At 41.2% G+C, this 9,934-nt stretch overlaps 2 protein-coding genes across 2 annotated transcripts in view; both read left to right on the forward strand.

Moving 5' to 3' along the window:
* The window catches only part of LOC102206455 (serine/arginine repetitive matrix protein 2-like), a 56,306-nt gene extending 54,611 nt beyond the window's left edge, over window positions 1-1,695 (forward strand). The window contains exons 7-10 of the mRNA XM_013916017.1: window positions 138-236; window positions 332-1,202; window positions 1,390-1,491; window positions 1,592-1,695. Coding sequence (XP_013771471.1) covers window positions 138-236; window positions 332-1,202; window positions 1,390-1,491; window positions 1,592-1,695 — 1,176 coding nt within the window. The remainder of the gene's footprint in view (window positions 1-137; window positions 237-331; window positions 1,203-1,389; window positions 1,492-1,591) is intronic.
* Window positions 1,696-4,401: 2,706 nt separating this feature from the next.
* Window positions 4,402-9,934, forward strand: part of LOC102206748 (uncharacterized) — a 7,572-nt gene continuing 2,039 nt past the window's right edge. Inside the window, exons 1-11 of the mRNA XM_005753437.1 lie at window positions 4,402-4,676; window positions 4,821-4,958; window positions 5,242-5,289; window positions 5,830-5,955; window positions 6,420-6,546; window positions 8,004-8,174; window positions 8,249-8,283; window positions 8,519-8,683; window positions 8,803-8,937; window positions 9,775-9,813; window positions 9,895-9,929. Of these exons, the coding sequence (XP_005753494.1) occupies window positions 4,674-4,676; window positions 4,821-4,958; window positions 5,242-5,289; window positions 5,830-5,955; window positions 6,420-6,546; window positions 8,004-8,174; window positions 8,249-8,283; window positions 8,519-8,683; window positions 8,803-8,937; window positions 9,775-9,813; window positions 9,895-9,929 (1,022 nt within the window). The 5' untranslated portion in view covers window positions 4,402-4,673. The remainder of the gene's footprint in view (window positions 4,677-4,820; window positions 4,959-5,241; window positions 5,290-5,829; window positions 5,956-6,419; window positions 6,547-8,003; window positions 8,175-8,248; window positions 8,284-8,518; window positions 8,684-8,802; window positions 8,938-9,774; window positions 9,814-9,894; window positions 9,930-9,934) is intronic.

Raw genomic sequence — 9,934 nt, forward strand, 5'->3', positions numbered from 1 at the left:
AACATACATACAGTAAAGTGAATAGCAGATTAGACATGAAGGTTCTTCAGCGTGTGTGTGTGTGTGTGTGTGTGTGTGTGTGTGTGTGTGTGTGTGTGTGTGTGTGTGTGTGTGTGTGTGTGTGTGTGCACACCCAGGCAGTTGTGTGTTTCGAGAAACAGGAAGATGCTGAGAAACTGAAGAGCTTAAAGAACTTTGACATAAAAGAAGTAACTGTCAGTGTTGTTAATGAAAAGGTAACTTTGTTTTCCCTTGAGAAATACAAATATTAACATTTTCTGTGGCAAAATGATCAGTAATCTGATTAATCCAAAATTATCTTTGTTTACAGGAAATTGCATCCAAGAAAACCACAAAAACTAAACTGGAAACTACAGCAAAAGTCTCGGTTTCCAAAGCGAAAAACATCTCAGCTGAGCAAAAAGCTAAAACTGTAAAAACTGGTGATAAGGCTGAAGAAGCAGCTTCAAGCCTCGAAAAATCTAAGAGTAAATCTACGAAGAGTCCCGAAAAGCAGCCTAACACCAGTGATTTGAAAGGAAAACCTAAACCCAAAAGGTCTCAAACTAAAGAAGCTAAAGAAGCTGTGGTGGCGCCTAAAAATACACCCAATGCTATGAAGGCTGTTGAACCAATTAAAGGTGCTGCAGTTGATGGTGAGCCAAAAGTCTTGACTTCCAAAGCAGAAACGGCCTCATCGACGCAGAAATCTAAAACAGCAGGAACTCTGAAAAAAGAAAAAGTGCATCCTTCTAAATCAACAACGTCAGAGGATAAGCCTGATGTAGAGACAAAACACAAGAAACCTGAAACAAAGATTCATGAATCTGCGATGGGGCCTAAAGGTGAAACACGAAAAGCATCAGCTTCTGAAAGGGAGGACCACACAGAAGTTGAAACTTCTACTGACGGCAAAGATAATCAGACGTTACCAGCTATATCGAGTGAGAATCAACTACCAACTAGTGCAGCTGAGACCAAGCCAAATATATCGCCACCAAAACCCACTGATCCACCTCAGAAACTACAAACTGTCATCAAAAGTCCAGAAGATTCACTCAAAGCTTCAGAACAGACCGAGCAGAGCTCAGATTCTGCTCTACAAGAAGAAACACAACAGCAGACTGCAAGAAAATCACCTGAGATTTCTGTGGAGGCAAAGCAAAGAGTTGAAAGTGTAGAAACGGTTACAAAGGACAAAGGTAAGTAGACAGAAAACACCTTCAAGTGTGGAGTATCTTTGACAGCAAGATGTTGGACAGAATCAAAAGCTAAAGACTGTGCTTCTTGACGAGACCAGTTTTCAGATTTTTATTTAAATCAGCTGGGTAATTTGCATCCTATCTAAACTACCACTATTTAACTTAACTACATTTCCTTTATTCTAAGTCTCTGTGACTGCAAAGAAGATCTCAAAGGATCAGCCGGTCGCTCCTACCCACCCAACATTTGGGGAACGGATACAAGAGCAACTGCGTCCAGAAAGAATCCGTAAGAAATCCCCAAAGATCTGTATGAAAGATTTCTCAATGTGAAGATATTTTCTATTTTATAATTATTTTCTGTTTTTCTTTTGCTCTGCACTTTACAGGTTGTCTCAAGACAGTCAGACTTCCCCATAAAAAGGTAACATTAAAAAAACACTTAAATTATACTGTAAGAAAAACATGCTTTGTCAAAGTGGTTAAGTTTTGATCTGAAATAGTTCAATTTGTTTTAAAAGTTTATAGTTGGGTTATATCTCATTGTCAGGTGACACTCAAGTAGGTGTAAATGTAGAAAAATGTTAAAAATTCAGTAGGGATGTCGCAATAACAGAGATTTACATACACTAATAGAATTACACAATGCATGGTTACCAATTTAGTACCAAAACAAAATAATTATCGTTTATCTCCAAAAGTTGATTCTGTTCATCTGGACGTAGCGTTTTGTGGGAGAAACGTTTCGTCACTCATCCAAGTGACTTTATCAGTCTCAGCTGACTGCAGGTTTCCCCAAATCTTATAAACAGTACATTTGCATAATGACTGAAACCAGCCCACTGAAAGAACAATGGGCTGGGAGGTCAGTCCCTTTATTTTAATTATGCAAATTCTCATGACCATTGATCAACAACCACTGATCAAAACTCACTGATCAAAACCCATTGATCAATGGTCATGAGTACCATTCACAGAGAGTTGGAGAATGGCTGCAATCACAGCATTGTAAGATGGCGAAAAATTATCTTGTATACTAACACATATTAAAAGTCTGTACACCTCACCCCTGGCGTCGTTGCCCACCTCTCAATTTTAAATACACGTAGACATTGAGGGCTAGCAGGAGGGACCATGCGCTTACCTGCTGCTCTCTGGCAGGCAGCTCCATGCCCTCCTGGGTTTTAAATGCACCTTAGAACACACATGCATCAACACTACAATGAGCGGGTGGAGGGAGGTTTGGAGTCTTCTCTCACCCCCATTCTCTGCGGCCTGCTGGAGCGGGGGGGCTAGGAGGAGGAGTTGGCCGTCCGACTGTGGTCTGGAGTGTGGGGCCTCCCTGCTGCTGTGGAGTCGGGGTGGTCTGCCTCTCCCCACCGCAGGGAAAAGGGTAACACCACCTGGGTCTGGGTGCAGTTCCCCCCTCCAGGGGCAAGGGTACCTAGACCCGGTTCGTAGAGTACGCTTGGGGAGTGTGATCGTGTGTACAGCGTCTCTTTATGTCTGTCTCCACGTTGGTTGAGTGTGGAGTGAGTGCATATGAGAGCATGAGGGTGGGAATGGATGTTTGTGTCTCTGTGTGCCTGTATGTCTGTGTCTATATGTCAGGTTGGGTGTCAGGCGCCACCTCTCTGGGGACATCTCAGGCCCTCCAAGGTTTGGAGGTCTATCTCCCCCCACCACTTCCCCTGCCGGTGGCGGACTCCCTCAGACATCGGTGCGTTGGTGGTTCTTTGTGTCTGGGGATGGGCATCCAGGTACACACCGGCTCACTCCTTGGCGGCCGCTTGTCGGGGCCTGGAGCCTGGGGCTCGCTTGGGCCACTCCGGAGGTGGAGTGCCCCGGGCCCCTCGGCCTGGGGCTCGGTCACTCAGGCACAGCTGGCTGCCGGCGGAGCTCACGGGCGCGTCACTGCAACTCCCCCTGGCTTCTGCTCCGCGGCTGCTGAGTGAGCCCTCATCTGGGACTCTCCTCAGCTCTTTCCGGGACAGTGGCGCGGCTGCCCCTCTGTTGGTCTTCCTTGGTCTCTTGTGTTCTGGGGGCCTCTGGATGTCTGGAGTTTTGATCTCCTCCATACCTGCTTCATGCTCTGGAGGACGGGGCTGTGGCCCCCCCACACCCTCTAGCAGATCATTACATGAAGGAACCTTTAAAAAACAAGCGCGTCCATGCTCACAGGTGTACACACGGGTGATCACACCCACAAACGACACCCTTTTTGGCTCCTACCTCAAAGCACACTGTGCGCTGTCGATCTTACAATCTCACAATAATGTTTAATATTTAGTATTTACTGTCGTATTCCCATATATCATTGTGATGCTGGTTATTCTATTACTCTTGTTCTCTTCTGCTTGTTTTCTTTTTTCTTTCTCAGCAGGTGACCCAGGTGATCGATATATGCATTTTTTTTTTCCTCTCTCTGCTCATTCTGTTGGTTTTTGGGTTTTTTTGCCCTTCTCCCCCGTCCCTCTTCTCAGCTGTTTTTTTCTCTCTCCCTCTTTCTTTCTCCCCTTCTTTCCCCCAGTCAAGTCTGTCCCGTATTCAGCAAATGAAAATAAAATAAACAATAAAAGGTGAATCAAATGGACCATTATGGCAAGGCTGGGATGGTCAATTTGGTAAAGTAAATCCGTTGGGCATCTTTCTTTGCCTTTAGACAACAATTCTGATGGCAAAAGAGCCAAACGGGACAGGCAAAAAAAAAAAGTCTGTTATTAAAAAGCTAATTTGAAATGTTCAAATTATATGCACAATCATCCAGGACATGGTGGTTTTGAGTGCTTAAAAAAATAGGGGTTTAAGTAGGGGGCTTGACTACCTCAGCAAGTTGTTTTACAACTAAAGAACCTTTTAAGAAGCATAAGAGATGAAAGTTCCTCACAAATTAATAGAAGCCCAGCTTTTCTTTTTAAGCAGTCTACTACAGAAACAGTTTTTCCTTCCTGAGTTTGAAAAGCGCAATAGTGCTGTTTACACATTTCCTTTTGTGAATCAGTTATCACTCTTTAAGGATCCACCTTAAATGAATGAAAAATACTTTCATAGCTGACTCTTACTGCCTTTTTTTATCAGTGAGTCAAGGTTGAGCTGTACTGTGTAAAAAAAAAAAAAAAAGTCAACCCAAAATCAGCATCAGAAACATTTTGTACTCAGTATTTTATTCTGATGTACCTCATTGTGTTCATAGTTGTAGACAGTGCTCAAAGTGAGGCACAGTTTCTAACTGAATGTTTTGCCTTTTTGAGATTTCTGTCCGGAATTTCTTCAATTGTAAACTAATCTAAAACTCTGACTTTATTCTTTTCTTTTGCACAGCTTGTTTCGCTTAATTGCAAGGTGCTGTTAATAAGCAACCTGCCAGAGTATCGTGATGGCTGTTATTTAGAGGAGGACATCGCCGATCTGCTCACTCCACACAGATTTGAATATTACGACGATACGATCTACGTTATACCACAGGCGCGCATGGTAAGCACCAGGCCATGAATTTGCATTGGGCTGGATTATTACCTTCATTTTAATAAGATTCTAAATGTCTTTTCTAAGACGACCTAACTAACATTTAGTTATTACGTATTTTGTGAGCACAGTGTTTGTTTGTTTTTCCTTCAGGCTTTTGCCCTCATGCCGACAGCAGTGGCAGCCAAAAACATCGTGCTAGCATCAGAAAATAAACGTAAATTTTTTCTCAATGGGTCTAAACTTCGACTGCAGGTTGTGAAGCGCAGGAATTTGAATTTCAAGACCCCGGTGAGCACTGTGTTTAGATAATACACTTTACTGTTGTGAGATATGTTATTAAAAATAATTGAAAATATCTGTTTCTGCTTGTTGATGGAAACAGTATCCTTAAAAGCAAGCTGATGTTTTTAAATGTTCAATCTATTTAAAATGTGGTTGTAAGTAAAAAAAAAAAAAGTAATATTTTGTAGAGGCTATAAGTAATAAAAAATACTCTTTGAACTGAAATCAATTTAACAGAATCCAACATTTATTTCATGTAATGACTTTTAACTATTTGTTTTTCTTTCAGCTTGAGTTTTATACATATCTGATGAATCTGCTGTGTTATGTTAAGAAGGTAACACGCACACATATCTCAGAAACAAAGACTACACTAGAATACCTTATAAAGTATAGAGTATAAAGTTATACCTGGCAGCACTCACATCCAAGTCAAAACACCTTGAAAAATATGAGCATATATTAACACATGGCTAGGAAAGGTTTGGATAACTTTTTTCCTGCAATAAGTTAAATCCTCATTCAAAACTGCATTTTGTATTTAAAAAAAATGTGTTTTTTTTGTGTGTGTTTTTTTTTTTTATTTAATTTGAAACATGCAAAAAACTAAGAACCCAGGAAAGGGCCAAAAGTGGTTTTCTGTGTACACAGCTAAGTTTAAATATTTTCTCAAACAATGTTATCAACAAAAGCAAGAGCTGCAATTATAAATTGTTTGGATAATGAAGATAGCTGCCAGGGTGCATACTGCTGTGTGACTATATGTGCAAACTTATGACCTTGATCTTGGAACTGTAGTTTAAGAAAGCATGAAATATTGTTAAACTAAATACTGTTTCTGGTTTGTTTTAATGTTCACCCGGGTTTCTCGAAACAGGCAGGGATAGATATTGGAGCACGGACAATCTACATCAGGAACATCTCACCAGACGAGTCCCGGGATCTCAGAGAAGCTTTGGGAAAAATCGGTATTGTAAGAAACTACCTGCCTCTTCTCAACAAGGTATAAACACACTTATAAGCAGCAACAAGTGCATGTTTTAAAAGGCTGTGAAAGGCTGTATGAGATATGTGTTTATGTAAGTGTATTCTTAACTATCCCCCCAAAATTGACAGACACATTAAAACAAGATAATTTGACTGGTTTTGGATGCTACTTATCTTGATGAAAGCACAACTGCAAAACTTTAAAGATAGTAAAGAGAGACTGCAGGTAATCTGTTCGCTGTAGCACATGATCCTTCATATGCTCATGCGCACTAGTGTTCATGACATTAGAGCATTAGTGCAGGGGTCACGTTGAGCACGGCTCCAGTGCTTCATTGAGCCAGGATTTCTGACTTTTGAATCCAGCGAACTCCACAATAAAGCTGTGCTTAGCTCACTGTTTCCATGTGTTCCATTTTCTACCATTTAGAATGTGAAATTAAAATGTTTAGAGTAAATTTTATCTTTCTTGTGTTTCAGGTGTTAATTGAATTTGAGTCTGTGTGTGATGCTGATCGCCTTGGTGTTTGGTACAGCCTTCTAAAACAGGCCACCGGCCACAAATTGTCAAGGGTGGAAATACCACACAGTGGATTTACGTCACTGCGTAAGTGTGTTTTGAATGGGGTTTTAAATAAATGTGATTTAAACGGGGGAAAAAAAGGTGAAGTTGATGGAAGGTCATCTGGTAATACCCTGAATATGGTGGGTTGTTTTTTGGCTGTAAAACCTGTCTGGTAAGGGTAGCTGCTTTTGTCCTGTTGGCCTTCCTGTACTGTGGGATTGCTTTGGGTGAGGTACATTTGCATGCTTTAAAGATCTACATGGTCTTCTAGAAGGCAAGCTTAAGAGTTATACTTTTTATACATTGGTCGTATTGTCCAAAGAGACTCTCGTCTTTGGACAATACGGCAAATATTGTCGTCTTAGTGGGTGATGCACAAAAAAAGCAAGTGAATTGAAGATTACAAGGAGTGGCAAAAGCATACTGATACTAGAGATAGATTAAATTCCAACTAATCAGGGGCGCTATAGAGCAAGACATGGTGTAACACACAACTTGGTAGAGCTGCAGAATTCTGAAAAATTCTCTCATAAATGTCACATTCCACTTTCTGAACTCCTAAAGTTTGCTTAGAGAGCAAAATAAGGACTTATTGGGCCGAACCACAGACTACTGTGGGACTTTCTGGTGGAAAGAAGACACCTCGCGGCCTGCAAGAACCACGCGCCAACATGATACAGATAAATCGAACTAGGTCTCATCCGACCTAACTGAAACGGCAGGCATGACTGCTGAAGAACTGAAAGCCAACACTAAACCCCCTGCGAGGAGAAGTCTAAAGTCATAAAAGAGGAACTTAGAGATATTTTCAGAGTTCAGTTTTATCAATACTGAAATACAAGTAGTCATGTCCGAAATAACTAACACTGCCAGTAACCCCGGTTATTCTGAAGTTTCCTCAAAAATTTCAACAGTATGATTGAGCTCCAGTGCTGCACCAGCTGCTTCCATCTCCACCATCATGGAAACACATCACATCTATCACACAGAGTCTGGATAATAAGCTTTCCTTCACTTTCTGTTTGTGAAACAGTCATGGATATATTTTTCAGTTCTTCCCTGGACTCTGGATAAAGCGAAGTCCGAGAAATGTTGCAACATATGCAAAACTGCTGCTTTATCGTCATCCACAATAAATCATTGTGACACATTCCCTCAACTTTGATTCACTAACACTGTGATTCTCCTTCCCACAAATCCTTTGATGCTCATTTGCCTTGTTATCTCTCTGACCTCTTTTCTGGTCCCTCCAGAAATCTTTGCTCCATCAGCGGTCAATTCCCTTCTGCTTATCTCTGCCCTAGACACATGAACCAGAGCCATTACTTAAACTCCACTTTTTCAGACTGGCATTTGGTCTAACTCTCTAATCATTTTTTTCCTGATGCCTATGATACCTTGGGTATCTGTAAAGGTGCTTAAAGTTAAGCTGAAAGTCAGTTAAAAACCTGACACACACACACACACAAATTAAACAAAACTTATTTTTTCTTGTGCAGCACCAAGATTGCCACACAAAGCTTTGCCAGACAGCGATGTTGCTGTTGACGGGGCAGCTGTCCCAACAGAAGATGTGATCATCCCACAACGCAGCACTTCACCATATTGGATCACAATGACAACTAATCCCTTTGTGTTCCCCACTGTCGCTCCTTGGTTCACAATCCCAGGTGAGAGAAACTAAAATTAACCTCCAGATATAAAGTGTTGACTGTTACTAACTGTGTGTGTTTTACACTTCTAGAGTATTTAACTGTCAGGGAACCTGATGACATTGAGGTGAGTGCATCTTATAAACCAAGGTTTAATGTGTTAAACAGGAATCCTTGAGTAAATACCAAGAGGCGTCCATTTTTCCAAATACCCACCTCAAAAACCACATTTCTCTTTTTCTGCTAAACTTGGTTTCATTTTGTCTTCTCTATGTGGTCAGTTATAGTAATATTTTTTTTTAAAAAGTGCTGCAAAGTTTCTCTTCACATAAACTTTGGTTCTTGAACCTTGTGTCTTGTAGAAAGCCCAATCTCAAGGTTCTACGTTCTCCACGATCATGTTGACCGGTTTGCCAGAAGGAAACTACAGACAGGAGGATGTTGCCAAGCTGGTGTGGCGTTACTTCCCTGATCAGACTGTTCAGACTCTGTACTACAACATAATCGTTTTATCACTGCAGAGGAGGGTGAGGAGTAGACCCAGCAGGCTGATACAGAGAAATTTGCATTTGCAAATTTAATTCAATTTAATGATTAATATTGAATGTTTCCGCTGCGTCATTTTTTCCCCTTTCTTCCTCTCCAGGCCTTTGTGTTTTTTAACAGCTGGGATGCGTGCTGCGATTTCGCCAGAGATTACCTCAAAGATCCAGTTACAGTTGGAGAGTGGAGACTAGGAATCCACATTGTTTTACAAGACGTGCATCCTGGTTCAAGTGAGGTATGAAAATGGAGCAATCGGGGGCTGTTAAATCAGGGGCATGCTCCTGTTTCACTCAAACTATACAGATCCCAATCAAAAAAGATTTCTCCTCTAAGGAGTGAGCACAGCATCATCCTTCACTAGGGAATTGCCCAATTTAGTAGAAATGGAAAAACAGGGAACATATGCATGAATTTCATATCAAGTATTTATTATTATTTTGTCTGGATTTGTTCCTTCCTTTTTGCGACAGCAGCACAAAAGCTGCATGAACTTTATCCACTTTTCTGTTCATAGACGACAGCCCACGTCATTCCGCCACCACTTTAAAGTTTCCACAGAGCTTCTTGTGAAGTCAGTCCTGTGTAAACGTTAAAGACCCAGACATAGGTTATGGAGTGTTTCACTGACTATTAAGCAATGCCCTCACTTATTTTGAAACGTCAGTTGCTGCTAACCTTCTAGCTTCAGCATTTCCCATCTCAAGGTTCCTTGCGAGCTAGCTATTCAGGCCCTGTGTGAGATGTCTCTCCACAGCTACATGTTAAGAGGAATTGAGGTCTGACGACTGTTGCGGAAAGTCACTGAGACTCAAAAAGCATCAAATAGTTCCTGCAAAACTTTGGTTATATATTATGTCGTTACTGTCCTGAAGTATGAATCCTTTGCCACAAAGATGCAAACCAGGATCGAGTTACTTCTCACTTACAGTGGAGTCCAATCTTTATCTTATGAAATGGGGTCAATAAAACATTAAAAACACTCTAACCAGGAGGAGAGTTATTCAATAGTTATTTTACAAACAGAGGATAAGTAATTGATGTGAGCCGCTTTCATCTTCTACTCTTTTCACAGGAGAGCATGTACAGAAGCATGATGAAATGGAGCAGCACTGTAAGTCAGCAGTCACATAAATCTGTCCTGTAAAAGCAGCAGGCTCGGGTCTCCCTGATCTTAACACTGGTTGTTTTTCAGCATGTTCCACAGTCTGAGTCTCTGGAGGACCGGCTGCTGA

The sequence above is a fragment of the Pundamilia nyererei genome, unplaced genomic scaffold, assembly GCF_000239375.1.
Source record: "Pundamilia nyererei isolate P.nyererei 1_Seehausen unplaced genomic scaffold, PunNye1.0 scaffold00427, whole genome shotgun sequence".
Lineage (NCBI taxonomy): Eukaryota > Metazoa > Chordata > Actinopteri > Cichliformes > Cichlidae > Pundamilia > Pundamilia nyererei.